The sequence below is a fragment of the Oncorhynchus keta genome, chromosome 17 (genome assembly GCF_023373465.1).
Source record: "Oncorhynchus keta strain PuntledgeMale-10-30-2019 chromosome 17, Oket_V2, whole genome shotgun sequence".
Lineage (NCBI taxonomy): Eukaryota > Metazoa > Chordata > Actinopteri > Salmoniformes > Salmonidae > Oncorhynchus > Oncorhynchus keta.
In genome coordinates, this window is record NC_068437.1 from 37,191,145 (window position 1) to 37,210,480 (window position 19,336).

General features: G+C 41.1%; 1 protein-coding gene across 1 annotated transcript in view; it reads right to left on the reverse strand.

Annotated features, from left to right (window-relative positions):
- The window catches only part of LOC127908460 (uncharacterized), a 112,071-nt gene extending 104,930 nt beyond the window's left edge, over positions 1-7,141 (reverse strand). Inside the window, exon 1 of the mRNA XM_052467009.1 lies at positions 6,945-7,141. Coding sequence (XP_052322969.1) covers positions 6,945-7,141 — 197 coding nt within the window. The remainder of the gene's footprint in view (positions 1-6,944) is intronic.
- Positions 7,142-19,336: the final 12,195 nt, after the last annotated feature.

Below are 19,336 nucleotides of genomic sequence, written 5' to 3' on the forward strand. Positions count from 1 at the left end.
TTTCAAGTGGTTAGGATGATTCAAACTTGATAGGCCATATTAACAGGATAATAGTGATATCTGTGGAGCCAAAGCACCAATAAAACTATGATTTTACTCTGCACTGTGTAAGTCAAGACAACTCCATCTCTAGTATAAAATGGCTGCGTACAAGTGAGCATACAAGTGAACACATAAGCACACACAAGGGTGCACACACAGCATACATTTGCACGCACACACATGCACGTGTACATACACACACATACTAACACACATTTACATTATATCCCCTTGAATATCTACTCACTTACACACAAAGACACATGCACACACACATTGAGTTGGTCAGGCTTGTTATTTCTACAGTTATCATTCTCACAGTCTGAATGTGCTCTTGCAGCAGCTGCATAGTGTGGATCCCAGCCTATGGAATAATAGTTTGAGGGAATTCCTCCCTTGTAAACTCCTCTGTGGTATTGTGCTCCACATATTGTCAAAAACGAGTTTAATTTCAGAAAACCACGAGTAGGGCTTTTATTGCTCAATCTAATTTGTGCTGGGAAAAAAAACGTAGGTCTAACACACACTCAGAATCTCACACGTTTGATACTTCAACAGCTGCAAATTATCGAGATATGAAAGTGTCATGAATAAAAACCTTAACAATAGGCCTATAGCAAAGACAGCATATGGCATTCATTTTTCAAACGAAAATAGCACTTTTCGGCAGTGCTCAAAGCATGCCATTCCATGAGGGCAGCATTTATTTTTCAACTTAAAGCAATGAGCCCAATCAGTCGTCCATGACAACAACATGAGTAAGCTAATAAGTCCTTTGTGGGTCTGTCTGCCCAATATAAAGGATCAAAACTGGCAGGGGAACAAAAATAGCATAAATGGGAAAATATACCAGTTTAATTTGAATACCAGGATGTTGACAGCTGTGCCATGCAGATAGCAAAATAGCTGGGAATAGATATTTTATGTTCCGATTCCATGGCACAGCGTGTATGAGTTGATATATAAAATGACACAAGATTCAAGACTTTTCAGCTGAAATTATTGAACAGAATTCTTCCCATCGCAGCTCTGCAGATTTTGTTGCGGGGATACATAATCAATGGACCGTTTGTTCTAGTATTTTCCTCAGGTAGCCTTTTTCTGGTCTCAGGTTCAGAAATGGCTGAAAATCGTAACATTGATCTAAAACTGACCCTAGGAAAAGCATTGATTGAAAATTTGGATAGACTTGGTGAGTCAATTACTAATATACTAATACACGTAGTAAAAGTATTTATCTTCAACTCGCAATCTGTGGATTCTGTTTGATAGATTCAAATTGTATGTTAAACATCACAGCATAGTTGAGAGATATACTGAGTGTGGCCAGAGGGTGGCCAGCAGAGATAGTTGGGATGGGTTGAGGGAAACTGAGGGTTGGGAGGTGGGAGTGGAGTTGCTGGGGGGTAGAATGACTGTCAAAGATAAAAGTAAAAACAAACAAACAAAAAACAAGTTTAACTGACACTAAAAAGTAATGTTATTACATCCAATGCCTGTTTGCCTGAGGCTGATGTCATGCAATCACTTGTTTTTGCATGGTTGTTTTCTGTTGTTTACCTTTGTTTTTGTCTTTTGTCTCTTTTGCTCTTGTTGTTGGTTGTAATTTTTATTTTTTAAATAACAAAAAACTAAGAGCAAAGACTATTGTATGACAAATATAATAAGAAACATTTTATTTTATTGAGCACATTTATTTATTGGTTTCTTTTCATTTTGATAAGAGATGAAAAATGTATTAATTGAAGGTTATTTGTTGATGTAAAAATCAACATTTACAGATTTTAAGGTTGTTTTCATCAGATTTGAAGCAGAGTCGCGATAAATTCTTGTGAACTTCTGGTGGAAAAATGGGGTCCCCACTGAAAAATATTTAATACCACTGTGTTAGAAGAAGCCTACATAGCCCATAAAGTAAAATGGAACATCCATTTATGGCAGTTACAGTGCCAAAAAGTAGTCATGCCCCTTGACCTTTTCCACATGTTGTGTTACAGCCTGAATTTAAAATGGATTAAATGTAGATATTTTGATCACAATACCCCATATTGTCAAAGTATAATTTTTTGAAATTTTACAAATGAATTAAAAATGAAAAACTGAAATGTCTTTAGTCAATAAGTATTCAAACTCTTTGTTATGGCAAGCCTAAATAAGTTCAATACAAGAGTAAAAATGTCCTTAATAAGTTTCATGGACTCATTGTGTGCAATAATAGTGTTTAACATGATTTTTGAATGACTACCTCATCTCTGTACCCCAAACATATGTAAGGTCCCTCAGTCGAGCAGTGAATTTCAAACACAGATTCAACCTCATAGACCAAGGAGGTTTTCCAATGCCTCATAAAGAAGGACAGCTATTGGTAGATGGGTAAAAATAAGCAGACATTGAATATCCCTTTGAGCATGGTGAAGTTATTATACTGAACAAAAATATAAACCCAACATGCAACAATTTCAAATATCTTACTGAGTTACAGTTCTTTAATGAGTCCTACGCAAAGGATATACTGCCCAAATCCAGGCCCAAATCCCCGTCCATCAGAGTTTATAAAATACGGAAAAAATGGGTGAGGAGGGCTGAGGCAGGTGTTAGTCATTTTCTTTGATTGGGAACCATATTTAGGTAGCCTGTTTTGTCATTGTGGGTTGTGGGTGATTGTCTATGTTAGTTGCTTGTGTCAGCACATTTCGTATATAGCTTCACGGTCGTTGTTCATTTATTGTTTTGTTCAGTTTACTTCGTGTTTTCGTCAACCATTAAAATTATGCATTCACACCACGCTGCGCTTTGGTCCGCTTCTTACGACGATCGTGACAGTCAAACGGGTGATTTAACAAGTGCATTTGCATAAAAAGCACTGTCGTTGCACCAATGTGTACCTAACCATAAACATGAATGCCTTTCGTAAAATCAATACAGAAGTATATATTTTTAAACCTGCATATTTAGTTAATATTGCCTGCTAACATGAATTTCTTTTAACTCTGGAAATTGTGTCACTTCTCTTGTGTTCTGTGCAAGCAGAGTCAGGCTACATGCAGCAGTTTGGGCCGCCTAGATCGTTGCGAACTGTGTGAAGACCATTTCTTCCTAACAAAGACCTTAATTAATTTGCCAGAATTGTGCATAATTATGACATAACATTGAAGGTTGTGCAATGTAACAGGAATATTTAGACTGATGGATGCCACCCGTTAGATAAAATACGGAACGGTTCCTTATTTCACTGAAAGAATAAACGTTTTGTTTTCGAAATGATAGTTTCCGGATTTGACCATATTAATGACCTAAGGCTCATATTTCTGTGCGTTATTATATTATAATTAAGTCTATGATTTGATAGAACAGTCTAACTGGTGGTAGGCAGCAGCAGGCTCGTAAGCATTCATTCAAACAGCACTTTCCTGCATTTGCCAGCAGCTCTTCGGTGTGCTTTAAGCATTGCGCTGTTTATGACTTCAAGTTTAACTCCCGAGATTAGGCTGGCAATACTAAAGTACCCATTAGAACATCCAATAGTCAAATGTATATGAAATACAAATGGTAGAGAGAAATAGTCCTATAATAACAACAACCTAAAGCTTCTTACCTGGGAATATTGAAGACTCATGTTAAAAGGAACCACCAGCTTTCATATGTTCTGAGCAAGAAGCCTCAAACAATAGCGCATATTGCACTTTTTCTTTCTTCTCCAACACTTTGTTTTTGCATTATTTAAACCTAATTTAAACCAAATCTAAACCAAATTGAACATGTTTCATTATTTATTTGGGACTAAATAGATTTTATTGATGTATTATATTAAGTTAAAATAAGTGTTCATTCAGTATTGTTGTAATTGTCATTATTACAAATATATATATATATATATATATAGAAAAAAAATCGGCCAATTAATCTGTATCAGCTTTTTTTTGGGGGTCCTCCAATAATCGGTATCGGTATTGCCGTTGAAAAATCATAATCGGTCGACCTCTACTATGAACATTTGAACATCTTGGCCATGTTCTGTTATAATCTCCACCCGGCACAGTCAAAAGATAACTGGCCACCCCTCATTGCCTGGTTCCTCTCTAGGTTTCTTCCTAGGTTCTGGCCTTTCTAGGGAGTTTTTTCTAGACACCAAGCTTCAACACCTGCATTGCTTGCTGTTTGGGGTTTTAGGCTGGGTTTCTGTAAAGCACTTTGTGACATCAGCTGATGTAAGAAGGGCTTTATAAATAAATGTGATTGATGAATTTGATTGATCTGAGTTTCAGAGATGGTCAGAATATGAATGTGATCTTTTACAACCATTTATTGACTTCATGGACCTTGTTTCTTAGGCTACATATATTAATATGGACTATTTTTAGCACTTTTCTGGTTTGCTTGATTGCTTTTAATGCTTTACTGGGAAGCTATCAGAGGTAGACTTACTCGTGTCATTTACATGGGAGCTGATAGTACAGGGTGAGCTGCATTAAGTGGTCTTGCTATTATTTCCACAACACCTCAGTGCTAACAGTGTAACTGGTTTACAGGCTCATGATTACTGCTTACAATAGCTGTAGGATATACAGACGTATTCGGTGCAATTAGGGGTACATACAGTTGAAGTCGGAAGTTTACATACACTTAGGTTGGAGTCATTAAAACTAGTTTTTCAACCACTCCACAAATTTCTTGTTAACAAACTATAGTTTTGGCAAGTCGGTTAGGACATCTACTTTGTGCAGGAAACAAGTAATCTTTCCTTTCCATTGTTTACAGACAGATGATTTAACTTATAATTCACTGTATCACAATTCCAGTGTGTCAGAAGTTTACATACACTAAGTTGACTGTGCCTTTAAACAGCTTGGAAAATTCCAGAAAATTATGTCATGGCTTCAGAAGCTTCGGGTAGGCTAATTGACATAATTTGAGTCAATTGGAGGTGTACCTGTGGATGTATTTCAAGGCCTACATTTAAACTCAGTGCCTTTTTGCTTGACATCATAGGAAAATCAAAAGAAATCAGCCAAGACATCAGACATTATTTTTGTAGACCTCCACAAGTCTGGTTCATCCTTTGGAGCGATTTTCAAACGCCTGAAGGTACCACTTCATCTGTACAAACAATAGTATGCAGGTATAAACACCATGGGACCATGCAGCCATCATATCGCTCAAGAAGGAGACGCATTCTGTCTCCTAAAGATGAAATTACTTTGGTACGAATAGTGCAAATCAATCCCAGATCAACAGCAAACGACCTTGTGAAGATGCTGGAGGAAACGGGTACAAAAGTATCTATATCCACAGTGAAACGAGTCCTGTATCGACATAACCTGAAAGGCCGCTCAGCAAGGAAGAAGCCACTGCTCCAAAACTGCCATATAAATCCAGACTACGGTTTGCAACTGCACATGGGGACAAAGATTGCACTTTTTGGGAGAAATGTCCTCTGGTCTGATGAAACAAAAATAAAACTGTTTGGCCATAATGACCATCGTTATGTTTGGAGGAAGAAGGGGGATGCCTGCAAGCCAAAGAACACCATCCCAACCGTGATGCACGGGGGGGCAGCATCATGTTGCGGGGGTGCTTTGCTGCAGGAGGGACTGGTGTACTTCACAAAATAAATGACATCACGAGGCAGGAAAATTATGTGGATATATTGAAGCAAAATCTCAAGACATCAGTCAGGAAGTTCTAGCTTGGTCGCAATTGGGTGTTCCAAATGGACAATGACCCCCAAGCATACTTCCAAAGTTGTGACAAAATGACTTAAGTACAACAAAGTCAAGCTATTGGAGTGGCCATCGCAAAGCCTTAACTTCAATCCTATTGAACATTTGTTAGCATAACTGAAAAAGTGTGTGCAAGCAAAAAGGCCTACAAACCTGACTCCGTTCCTCCAGCTCTGTCAGGAGGAATGGGCCAAAATTCACCAAACTTATTGTGGGAAGCTTGTGGAAGGCTACCCGAAACGTATGACCCAAGTTAAACAATTTAAAGACAATGTTACCAAATAATAATTGAGTGTATGCAAACTTCTGACCCACTGGGAATGTGATGAAAGAAGTTAAAGCTCAAATAAATCACTCTCTACTATTATTCTGATATTTCACATTCTTAAAATAAAGTGGTGACCCTAGCTAACCTAAGACAGGGATTTCTTAATCCTAAAACAGGATTAAATGTCAGGAATTGTGAAAAACTGAGTTTAAATGTACTTGGCTAAGGTGTATGTAAATGTCAGACTTCAACTGTAAATTAAATGACTTACATTGTATTTGCCAATGCCCCTAAGATCATGTACATTTGATGCATTATCACGACTCATTGTCACAATGGTAGTGATTAACTGAGCTGGTCTTGGATCATTTACCAGTCATTGTTTCAACGCAGCCTTGAAATGCGTGGACATTCCTTGAGCCAAGGTGATTTGGATGGACTCCGTCATTCCTGTAGATTATCTTCTGTTTCCAGAAAGTGTCAAAGTTATCAATAAAAGTGACTCCAGCAGAGCTACAGTAGTCTTTTAGCCAGATGTGTAATGTCAGCAGTCTTCTGAATGCTGGCATAGCAGTCTTCTGAATCGTTCATACCCGCAGCCCAAAGATGGTACTGGACCTGAAATTATTGGAGTTCTTTTTTTTGTCTTTTAATGCTAAAATCAGTTCTTTAAAATCTATTTCCAAATGTTCCGAGCTAGCCCTCCTGATGTCGTTTGACCCCACATGGACTGCGACAGTATCAGCTCCCAGCATCTGTGGTAGAAGAGTCGGAAGCATCCTTGTTATGTCCTGTGCTCGTGCTCCTGGGTAGCACAGGGTTTTTGCCTTGGAAACGGAGATGTTTCTCACCATAGAGCTGCCTATGATGACAGCTGGTGAGGTTGAATGGTCCAGTCTCTCAGGCAGCCTCACAGTCTGGTGAGCTCTGAGGACCTGAACCTGAGGTAGAAGCCACCGGAGAGGGAGACAGAGCCGAGGACAAAGATGCAGGTACCTCTGTATCCGATCTTGTTTGGGAAGCCACCAAGGACGAAGGCGCTGGGAACCTCTTGATCTAGGGCTGCAAATCTGTTTCTGGTCTGTGTCAGTTCCATCCTCAACATCTCCATGGAGACCCTTGTTGCCAGAGGATGCCTTCTTCGACTTCCACGGCAAGTAACGTACCTCCATGGCTGGCTGGTTGGGTCGAGATCAGCTCCGTTCTCCAGGCCAGTTGGCTGTGGAGAGCCCACACGGCGGTGAAACTAAAATAAAAAGTAGGTGGGCGTGGGTTCCCCAGTAGCTTATGTAGGTTTGCTACTTGCTTGCTAACAATAGCTACTTCACTCCTGTAGTCCACCGCAAGCAAGCAGTTGCTACATTGAAAGTCAGCGCGGTCCACATTGTCCCGGAACAAAGCAAAGTAAACACAGTAAACACTCCATTTGAGACCGCTGAGCCAGCTAGTCTAGCTGGGATTTTGCATCTCTCCCCCTATACAGAATCTGGCAGGATCCCGGGACAAATAGCAGCGCTCACAGCAATTTAGCCCAACAGAGCTGCAGGATTCAAAATAAAATAAAAGTATATTAAACACTGTCAGCTTTTAAACAGAAGGTCTTTAGCACAAGGTGCACTTGTGTAATGATCATGCTTCTTGATATACCACACCTGTCAGGTGGATGGATTATCTTGGCAAAGGAGAAATGCTTACTAACAGGGATGTAAACAAATGTGAGAGAAATAAGCTTTTTGTGCATATGGAACATTTCAGGATCTTTTATTTCAGCTCATGAAACATGGGACCAACACTTTAAATGTTGCATTTATATTTTTACTCAGTATAATTACACTTTGGAGGGTGTATCAATACACCCAATCAATACAAAGATACAGACGTCCTTCCTAACTCAGTTGCTGAAGAAGAAGGAAACCGCTCAAGGATTTCACCGAGGCCAATGGTGACTTTAATACAGTTAGAGTTTAATGGCTGTGATAGGAGAAAACTGAGGATGGATCAGCAACATGGTTGTTACTCCACAATACTAACCTAAATGACAGAGTGAAAAGAAGGCTGTCTGTACAGAATACAAATATTCGAAAACATGCATCCTGTTTGCAAACAAGGCATTAAAGTAGTACTGCAAAAAATGCATCCTAAATTTTTGTCCTGAATACAAAGTCTTATTTTTGTGGCAAATCCAATACAACACATTACTGAGTAACTCCATATTTTCAAGCATTGTGGTGGCTGCATCATGTTATGGGTATGCTTGTAATATTTGGTTCCACAGAGTAGTTGAACGGATGATCTTTGCATGTGTGGTTCCCACAGTGAAGCATGGAGGAGGAGGTTTGATGGTGTGGGGGTGCTTTGCTGATGACACTATCAGTGATTTATTTAGAATGCAAGGCACACTAACCAGCATGGCTACCACAACATTCTGCAGCGATACGCCATCCCATCTGGTTTGTACTTAGTGGGACTATCATTTGTTTTTCAACAGGACAATGACCCAACACACCTCCAGGCTGTGTAAGGGCTAATTGGTTAAAAAGCAGAGTGATGGAGTGCTACATCAGATGACCTGGCCTCCACAATCACCCGACCTCAACCCAATTGAGATGGTTTGGGATGAGTTGGACTGCAGAGTGAAGGAAAAGCAGCCAACAGGTACTCAGCATATGTGGGAACTCCTTCAAGACTGTTCCCTGTGAAGCTGGTTGAGAGAATGTCAAGAGTGTGCAAAGCAGTTATCAAGGCAAAGAATTGAAGAATTTAAAATATGTTTTGATTTGTTTAACACTTTTGGTTACTACGTGATTCCATGTGTGTTATTTCATAGTTTTGATGTCTTCACTACTATTCTATAATGTAGAAAATCGTAAAAAATAAAGAAAACCCTTGAATGAGTAGGTGTGTCCAAACTTGTGACTGGTACTGTATATGCTGGTAGCATAGCAAGCATAGATAAATCGGTGGTTGTAGTTAAGTCATGTTTTACTATAATGCAGTTGATGGTGACGATGACATGGACATGTATTTGGCTTGACATCCATACAAGATTATACTTCGATTTTCACCTCAACAGTGTGAAATACACATATAAACAATAGTCTATATATAGGCACATTTTGCTGGTGGGGCAATAAGGAGATTTGGCATCTTTCCCCAAAGGCATCTTCTGTTTCCATGGCATTTTTATTGTTTTTTCACCTTCCTTTGACCTCTTTACCACATCTATGGCATACGAGAAGGTCAAGAACCTCAGGTCCATCCTGTTGTTGTCTTTTTGCGTCCCAAATGGAACCCTATTCCCTATTTCTTTGTTTGGCCTGGTATGGTTCCCAATCAGAGGCAGCTGTCTATTGTTGTCTCTGATTGGGGATCATACTTAGGCAGCCTTTTTCTCACCTTAGTTTGTGGGATCTTAATTTTGTATAGTTGCTGTGTAGCCTGCAGAACTCTACGTTAGTTTTGTATTTTGTTGTTTTTCGGTGTTCATTTTAATAAAAGTAAGTTGTTCGCCTACCACGCTGCACCTTGGTCTCCTCATTCAAACGAACAGAAACAGAGAGAGAGAGAGAGAGAGAGAGAGAGACACTCGGATGAACTCTCCAGCAGACGGACCGGATTCCAACAGAGAAGACAACAATGACATACATCCTAAATATGTACTTGCAATTATTCTCGAATGAGCAGCCGTTCATGTGCAAAGGATTAGCATTTCAATGTATATAATTATAGACTGTGTAATGAATCCATTTTGTCTTTCCCGCTCTCGACACCAGTCCACACCCCGTTCCATTTGTCCACCAAGCCGTCCTATTGGTTTAGCCCTCAAGGGAATCTTTCCTATCATTGTTAGTAACCAATATCTACTGTTTGTTTATGCATTTCTGTGATTATTTAGTTAGTTAGTGAATAAATGATTAAGCCAATTGGTGTATGGATGATTTATAGTAAAGGCTGGGTTCGTGCAGATAACCAACCATTTACGACGTTCAGATGAGACTGACATGAGGAAAATAATCATTAATTAATAGAAGACTAATTGATCAGATATTAAAATATCGGAAGAGTTATATTCCGAAAAGTATAACTTTGTCATTTTAATATTTGCCCCAACTTCCTAGTTAATTCAATTTACATTATTAGTTTAATCATGTAAAAATAATTACAGAGAATTGATTTGATAAAATAACAGTCTTCACCTTTTAATGATGCCAAAGACACGACAGTAGCATTGTAGTCAACATGGGCCAGCATCCCTGTGCAATGCTTTCGACACCTTGTAGAGTCCATGCCCCGACAAATCGAGGCTGTTCTGAGGGCAAAAGGGGAGAGAGGGGGGTGTAACTCAGTATTAGGAAGGTGTTCTTAATGTTTGGTACACTCACACGCATTCCCAATCATGCACAGACCCATGCATGCATGCACAAACACACATATGCACTCACACATGAACAAACACATACACATGTGCACACACATCCACTGTACAGTCGTACGGTGAGGAACTGTTACTTTTTTATCCTCGTCTTTGACAGCAGCCGTTTCCTCAGAATATGGACATTGTGTTTCGCTTCAAACACAGCCTCTCATTTTCTCTCTCAGTGGGGGGAGAGAGTGGAGGCAGAGAAGAGGAGTAGAAGAAGAAGAGAGAGAAAGGAAAGAGAGAGGAGAGGGGTAGGATACAAACTGAGGGTGCATTTGAGAGTGAATGGAAAGACTAAAAGGGAGAGAGAGGAAATGAGTGGAGAGGGAGAAGAGGGGAGAAAGAGAGAAAAATAAGAAAGGAGAGAGATACAGAAAGGAAAGGAGAGAGAGGAAAGGAGTGCGAGAGAGAGGACAGGAGTAGAGAGAGAGAGGAAAGGAGTGCGAGAGAGAGGACAGGAGTGAGAGAGAGAGGAAAGGAGTGCGAGAGAGAGGAAAGGAGTGCGAGAGAGAGGAAAGGAGTGTGAGAGAGGGGTGGAAAGGGAAGAGAGAGAGGAAAGGAGAGGGAGGATATCGAATTGATGAAAGACCAGTAAGTGTGTAGCAGTAAAATCTACAGTATATGAAATGTGTCTGTAAGAGAGGCTCTGAACTACCGTTCCCCACCACTCTCTTCCGCCTAGTTAAAAGAATCCCAGTCATAACTCACATCCTAACCCCAATACTAACCATACAGCCAACCCTAAATTACCATCTGATTTACATAACACTCCTGCATGCTCACCCACAAATCCAGCCCTCCCCTCCTCCTCCTCTGTGTACCAGAGCCACCTCAAACTACCACCTCCAAAACATTCACTGCAATCAACCAGAGCTCACTGCAATCAACCAGAGCTCACTGCAATCAAGCAGTACGGAAACGTAAAGCATGGTCACTTATCCAAAATGTGTGTGTATGTGCGCGGGTGTGTCTGTGTCTGTATGTGCATGCATGCTGATGTAATGTGTGCTGTGTGAGTGTGCGTGTGTGCGTGTGTACGTGCATATAGTCTGTGTGTGTGCGTACATGTGCATGTAGTTTGTATGTGCATATAATGTGTCCTGTGTGTGTGTAGTTTACAGATAAGCACTGGATAAAAAATTACAAAAACGACCTTCAGGTCTGTATGTGTATGCACAGCAGAACGTGCCGCCTCTTCTCAACTTCAGCCAAAAGAGCGAGTCCCTTCCAACCACAGAGACCGATAGCATCACAGCCTCTGGTCACAGTATCAAACACGCACAGTGGGGTTGAGGTGCATGCCGCGATCTTATCTCCCTTGTGATCCAGCCTCTTTTTAAAGTAGCGCTAATCAGTTTAACATCCCACTGTGTGTGAAACCAGAGATTGAGGCAGTAAGAGAGCCGCCTAGTGTCATCATCATTACAAATCATAGTAAATCATTTTAAAGCTTCTGACAATACTTACAGGTAGCAACAAATTGAACAGCTGGATTGGCTCAGAATGCATCCCTCCAAATTACAAACTATGTGTTGATTTGACTTGCTACCCAGAATTCATTGTTTATATAAAATAATCCATACTTCTAGAATGTAATATTATTTACACGACAGACCCTCAGTGTGTGAAGGTTGCATCCCAAATGGCACCCTATTTCCCACATAGTGCACTACTACTAGGGAATAGGATAGATGTTTCGGCGGTTGTCGGTATTCTCGTCCTCGGTTTACTTAATTTCTAGCTGCAGACTAGTACTTCGTATCTAAGATTTGCTCTTATTCTGTAGGGATCGATTGTCTCAGAGTTTAACCATTTACAGCCGTGTAGCCACGTGTTATGGTTAGGAATTCAACAACCATTGCAACCTTAACTTACACCGGGGTTTGCATGGTCTTAACTATTCGCAATCATAGCTCACGCTGTGGGTTTGCTTAGTCTGAGGAGGATTTTCTTAGGAGGGGATTTTATTCGTAACAGTAGAAGAGGGCGGTTCCATGATGCCTGATCATGTCTGTGCTCATGGGGCCGGGCAAATGACTTAATTTAACTTTAAAGGGAATACAATTCTCTCACATTAAAGGTTCAACATCACATTGCATAATTTCACAAATAGTTTCATCTTTACTCATTCATTTTATACAAGAATTAGATGCAAAACACATAATTGAGAAATGTACATATTCAGAGATCTAGTTATGTGTGTTTCTTGTCCTCTCTGAGTTCACCAATTGAAACATACTCGTACATTAAGTGTCCACCGACCATTCCCACCTTTTCACAAGTGGACATATTGTTTAATTTTCCTATTTTGGGGATTTAGGAGTTCGGCCACGAGAGTCTCTGTCAGGAATGACCTGAGATAACAGAACCTGGGTGTAGGAGAGAGGGGGAAGCCACAATCTACACCCAGAAAGGGCCACGTCATGACAGTCCCCCCTGGTGGTTTGGATCTTGTGATTATTATTATTATTAAAATAATGACCACGTGATGTCCTGTAGTGGATCATCGTCGCGATCCCCACTCTGGTGGTTGAGCTTGGTAGGTTCTCTGGCAGCGGGGCAGGCAGCCACAAGGATGGGCAGCGGATGTCCTGTTTGGGATCGCTGTTCCGGACCCGTCGTGTGGTTGTCCAGACTGGAAGATCTGGGCAGTAACTTAGGCAGATGTTAACAACGCACACACGCTCACAAAGTATATAATTACATTGATTCCCCAATGATCAACGTTGTGGCACTAAGTGATGGTTGTATGGGGACTTTGTTTGTGGCTCTATCGCTTAAGTGTCAAAGAAACTTAACTGAAAAGGAATGAAAGCTTAAAGAAATATATACAACATATAGTTCTCACACCAAAATCCTCTAATTGGACTATTCTATACACGTCCAATGTCTTGGCAAAATTACTCTATCATGGCATTGTCTCTAATGTTATATCTAGGGTTTTCCTACTTGATGTGTTGCTTAGGCACTATCCTAAGTTGATAACTACATGATAAGTCTACAGTAAGGCACAAGTTTTGGACAGTCTATAGGGATGACCTATGGACCTTTGTGGAGAAACTGGTGAGTACTGTAGCTGTGGAGTCAAAGGCGTCAAAGTAAATGTTCAGTTTTACTAAGGCTGGTATTTTTCTTGAACCATTAAGTGATACCAGCATAAATCCTAAGTGGATGTTCTGTTGTACATGTGCGTTTATGCTTACACAAGCGCACATGTCAAGGGAAGAAAACCAAGTATCCTGGCGGACTGCAACTTGTTCAGAATGAGTCTGATGTAATCAGGTAGTTTTCAGGTCAATGCCCGGAAGTCAGTCAGAATTCGTGTCGAGGGAGTCTGTAGTGGTTTAACTGCGAGTCACTGTGTCTTCCACTATTGTAGTGGTGATAGGTATGATGTCTATTTCATACCTACGGTATGTTATCCATGGAGGAGCTAACCTCACGACAGAAGTACTCTTTAAGCATTGGACCAGTCATACGTGGTGTGATCATGGTTCATGACTTCTAATAACTTTTCTCCTGATTGTAGGGTTCTATTTATTAGTGGCATGTGTGTTAACCATTGGAAGAGTGCTCTGGAGATTCCCTTCCCCATGTTCCACTCTGAGTGACTCCTAATTACTCTGTCGCTGTTGTCAAGGGCCCTCCAGGACACCTACACCACCCAATGTTACAGGAAGGCCATAAAGATCATCAAGGACATCAACCACCCGAGCCACTGCCTGTTCACCCCGCTATCATCCAGAAGGCGAGGTCAGTACAGGTGCATCAAAGCTGGGACCGAGAGACTGAAAAACAGCTTCTATCTCAAGGCCATCAGACTGTTAAACAGCCACCACTAACATTGAGTGGCCGCTGCCAACACACTGACACTGACTCAACTCCAGCCACTTTAATAATGGGAATTGATGGGAATGATGTAAATATATCACTAGCCACTTTAAACAATGCTACCTTATATAATGTTACTTACCCTACATTATTCATCTCATATGCATACGTATATACTGTACTCTATATCATCTACTGCATCCTTATGCAATACATGTATCACTAGCCACTTTAACTATGCCACTTTGTTTACATACTCATCTTATATGTATATACTGTACTCGATACCATCTACTGTATCTTGCCTATGCTGCTCTGTACCATCACTCATTCATATTCTTTATCCCCTTACACTGTGTATAAGACAGTAGTTTAGGAATTGTTAGTTAGATTACTTGTTGGTTATTACTGCATTGTCGGAACTAGAAGCACAAGCATTTCGCTACACTCACATTAACATCTGCTGACCATGTGTATGTGACAAATAACATTTGATTTGATTTGCTTTGAATTTGATTCGTTAGGTCTCTAACCTTCTTACTGATTGTAGCTGGACTGACTGTTGCTGGCATTGGTACTGGTACTACAGGAACACATGATTTGAGCATTTTACTAGTTGAACCGGTAGTTGAACCTACACATGGCAAGGTATGACTATTTTTACCATTTGTTTGAGGTGGAAGTCCACTGGACGTCTTCTACGACCGGTGTGGTACACCTCAGTAATATCTTCGATGTATTCTAAGATTATCCCCGTCTAGGGGCCTGTCTGCTCCTGACTGTTCTCATAGGGGAGTTTACAACTAGATTTGTTTTATGCTCTGGTGGCCTCGTACAGTGTTGCAGGTAGTCTCGATGAGGCTATAATAAGTCTGGGCTACTATTCCCTCCCTTTGTGTCTCGGGATCCCCCCCACCAGCGGGTGGTTGGTATCCGAGGCACAAACGAAAAGGTTGGACCCTATGTATGAGTTGTCAGCAGCCGCGTTGTTATGAGAATGGCTATAACCTTTCAACCAAATCTCCTGGTGTTTGTGCTTCAAAACGCTCAGTGGCTGTCGAGGACTGCCAGTCATGTCTGTGTGTGGCAACCTCTTCAGTACCTGTGAACTGAGACGAGGATATCTGTCTGTGATATCGCAAAGTGTTTCACCAGTTGCTGGACTGATGCCATTAGTGTCATTGTCAAGGGTGACAGTCCCCCACAAAGCTGAAGGTGTATCATCGGAAGCAGAGTAAACTCATTGTTTTTCTTGCTGAGATTGCCACAGTGCTTGCGGAAGTGTCCGAAGAGCAAGAGAAGTTCATCTCAACTACCGTATTGCACGACTGCAAGGAGGAGGGAAGTTGCTCATTCACAGAGACAGCTGGCTCGAAATCCTGAAAATAATGGTCAATCAGTTTTGCTGATGGAATGTGTCGCGATATCTTAATATCTCCTTGGATTGGATTCTGCACCAAGAGGTTTCAAACGTCTTTTTCCCAAGGGGTGCTTTCGACAGATACCCCTGGTGAATGACTGCATTACAGCTAGCATCAGGGGAAGACAGTGTGGTCAGTGGAGAAGGCACTGTGGCCATACATGGTTGGTTTTCCAATCCATCAGTGGGAGTAACTGATCCATCAAGTCTGCTCCAAGTAGCAGGGATTCAGGTTCGTGATGTGCCATTTCTGTTCAAGGGGAAAGCAAATCGCTTTTCGGATTTGGAGTGGGCTTGGCTTTAACAAAGCTTTTTACCTTTTTCTTCGCAACCTTTGTATCAGAGTCTATAGACAACGCCTGTGGGCTTGTTTCCTGATCAAGCGGGCCCTGAATAGGGTCTCAAGTGAGAGCGGGAGAGATTTAAATTTTAATGTCCTTGCTATTGGTGTTTATTCCTGCGGACCTGGTGTCCGGTAATTCTCCGTCTAGTCCTTGTGACTTATCTTTTACCCTTTTATCAATTTTTTCTCACTTTAGTTCTTCATGTAGTGGAACTTCTAGAGAACAGTGGTCTATGTTTTGATCGTCCTTTAACCCTTTGTTACCCTTGTGCTCTGACACTTTGTGTGGGTTGGGTGCAGGAACGAAGCGAACAGGTCGATTGTAGCGGTAGTCGTTTCGATGGCGACGTACTTTACAGTTATTTCGACCGCAGAGGTTATTGGAGTCGTGGTTTCATGGTAGAAACCATTGTTGTGCGTCAACTCTCAACCCTCCAATACCTGATAACGCACCCTCTAACTGGAGTGAGTGCTCCTGGTCAAACTTCAAAACCGAGTGGTCAGGGCTCTTAGCGTTGTGAACTTTTGAGGCCTCAAAAGCTGTGCTTGTAAGCTCTCTGAGTTGTAAGATAGGCAAGCCAACATGTGCGGCAGGACCCAAGTAGGTAATGAAGGTGGGATACATGTTCGACAGAAACATTTGTTTGAATGGTAACAGCTCTTCCATTCTTGTTTCAGTGAGTAGGCCAAAGTAAGCTAAATGAAGCCTTTGATAGTAAGCTTATGGGTGTTAATTCCGAGCTTGTTTGAGGGTGTTAGCCAGTGAGCTATCGTGTTTGCGAGTCGCAGAACCACTGAATTCTAATTTCAAATCTGTGGCAAGTTTAGCGTTGTCATTTAGCACGTGTTGCTGTTGTAGACGAATTAACCTCGTCACGTGTCTATTTGTTTCGTTAGCTTCAACAGGTAAACCCTGTCAGAATCCGTAGCGTTCGGGTAGCCATCTAATGTGTCCTCTATGTCAGCTAGGAACATCTCAGTATCGTTTGGCTGACCTGGAACGGGGTCAAAGATGGGAAAATTCTTGACAAGTTTGACAAGGTATTCCGCGCCAAGCAGGTGGAGAGGGTTGGTTTCCTCCTGTGGGGAAATTGGGGCCGGAAGGCTAAGAGGAGAAGCCAAGCTTTGGCTTTGTTTGCCAAGAGGCACCATATTACTCAGTGCCAAATGGCCAAGAGAAGACGACTGAGGGACACATGAGGGAGGCAAAGTCTGAAACCTATCGTCTTTACTCCTTTGAATACAGGGCTCCATTTTTGGGATGGGTAGTCACGCTGTAGAGAGTGACCATTCTGGACTTTCTCCAAATGGTACCTAAGGGTGCTATTCTGCTGCATTGCAGAGTCCACTTGAGCACTTTGAGTACTGATTTCGGACACGAGTGTCGCACTTGCTCCTTTCGGTCTCAAACTTATCTATCATGGTTTGCAGATAGAGGTCTTGAGTACGGAGTGAGAGATTCAGTGATGAGATTTCCTCCGCTTGCTTAGAAGTCAATATTTACATCTTCATCACCTGAGTTCTCACCATTAATTTGGTCAGCAACTTCAATGAGTTCTGCTGATTTGTCGTCCAACTTAGTCATTGTGTTCATTAACTGATCGTCTTTGGTCTGCAGCATTTTGAGTAGAACAGTGTTGCTTTGAGTAACATTCAGTTGTGTACTGTGGTATTGGACCGATGCCAAGACATCCGGGGTAAACTGGAGAGAACCTTTACGAGGCCTGCGCCCGATGGTTGATTTTGGAGAGCGTTGTTCGCCATGTCTGCCGTTTTTCTGCTAATGGCATAATTAGGGTTGGTATCACTGCTGAGGTCAGCGATCAATCGATTTAAGGGTGGAGGTTCACTAATTAGCGGGCGAGTGGGGACTACCCCCTCTGATAGCTTGCACATTATTAGAACATTTGATAGGAAAAATGTTTTTCCTATTTTTCCAAAGTCTGGTTTTGGAATACGTTGGAAGCTGCAAAGATGATTTTAATCTATTTATAGATGTTAATGAACCATCAGTACTGTACCAGTAATATGGGAGTTGGATGTGAATGAATTGGCAAAAGCAAATGTAAGTAATTAATCAATGATAATAATTAATCATACCTGCATAGGCTATCTGGGGATTAAACTTTACTTAACCTGGGAAGTTGGTTCGTCTAGGTTACTATTGCAAAGTTTAACATGTCTAATTTAATTGGAAGAACTTAAAAAGGTATGTTCGATAATTTAACTTATTAAATTGAATGAGACGATGATATCCAATCAATTGGGATTACCTGGATTATCAAAAAAGTGTAACCAGTAGTTTAAATGTTAGGTTACATTCAGCACTAGGTTCACCTCTCCCTAAGGCCAAAGCTGGAGGCGGGACTTCCGTCAGTACTGGGGTTACTGAATGTGCTTTGCACTAGCAAATTTTACTGATTGATCAATTTTAATGATAAATCAAACCTGTATAGGGAATTGAGAATTAAACTTCACATTAACCTGAAAACCTTGTTGATCTAGGTTAATGTGAAAAGTTGAAATTGTCTCATTGTGGAAAACCATTCATTTACATTTACATTTAAGTCATTTAGCAGACGCTCTTATCCATTCAATGTGGATATTATTTAAAAGATCCACTTGAAAGATAAATCTGGCAATTTCACTTGTTAGTTAAATTGAATGAGACATCGATATCCAATCAATTGATTGGCTGGATATCCTAAGTACCCACTTTTTGAACGTGATCCATGTTTGGGTGTCACCTAATTCTTTTTTCAATAAATGTACTGGCGATTCTTCACCACCAGGGGGTCACTGATCGCAGAAAGATGAAAACACCGGAAGTACAAAGGCGGAGGAATTTCAACGTGACACAGGAAAAGGAGAGAGTGAGAGAAGGGGAAGCCACGATCTACACCCAGAAAGGGCCACGGCATGACAGTACACACAGTTGTGTCATGTTGGCTGGATGAGCTTTAGGTGGTGAACCATTCTTGATACCCACAGGAAACTGTTGAGCGGGAAAAACCCAGCATCATTGCAGTTCTTGACACAAACCGGTAGCCTGGCACTTACTACCATACCCTTTTCAAAGGCACTTAAAACTTCTTAAGGATGACGCAGAACACAGTTCCCATGCAGGAACATCACTCAGCGGAATTTCCGAGCGCCACCTATAGTTTTTGATAAAACTCAAACTTTCATTAAACTTTCATTAAAATACACATTCAAGGTAGTGAATTAAAGCTACACTCGTTGTGAATCTATCCACCAAGTCAGATTTGTAAAATGCTTTTCGGCGAAAGCA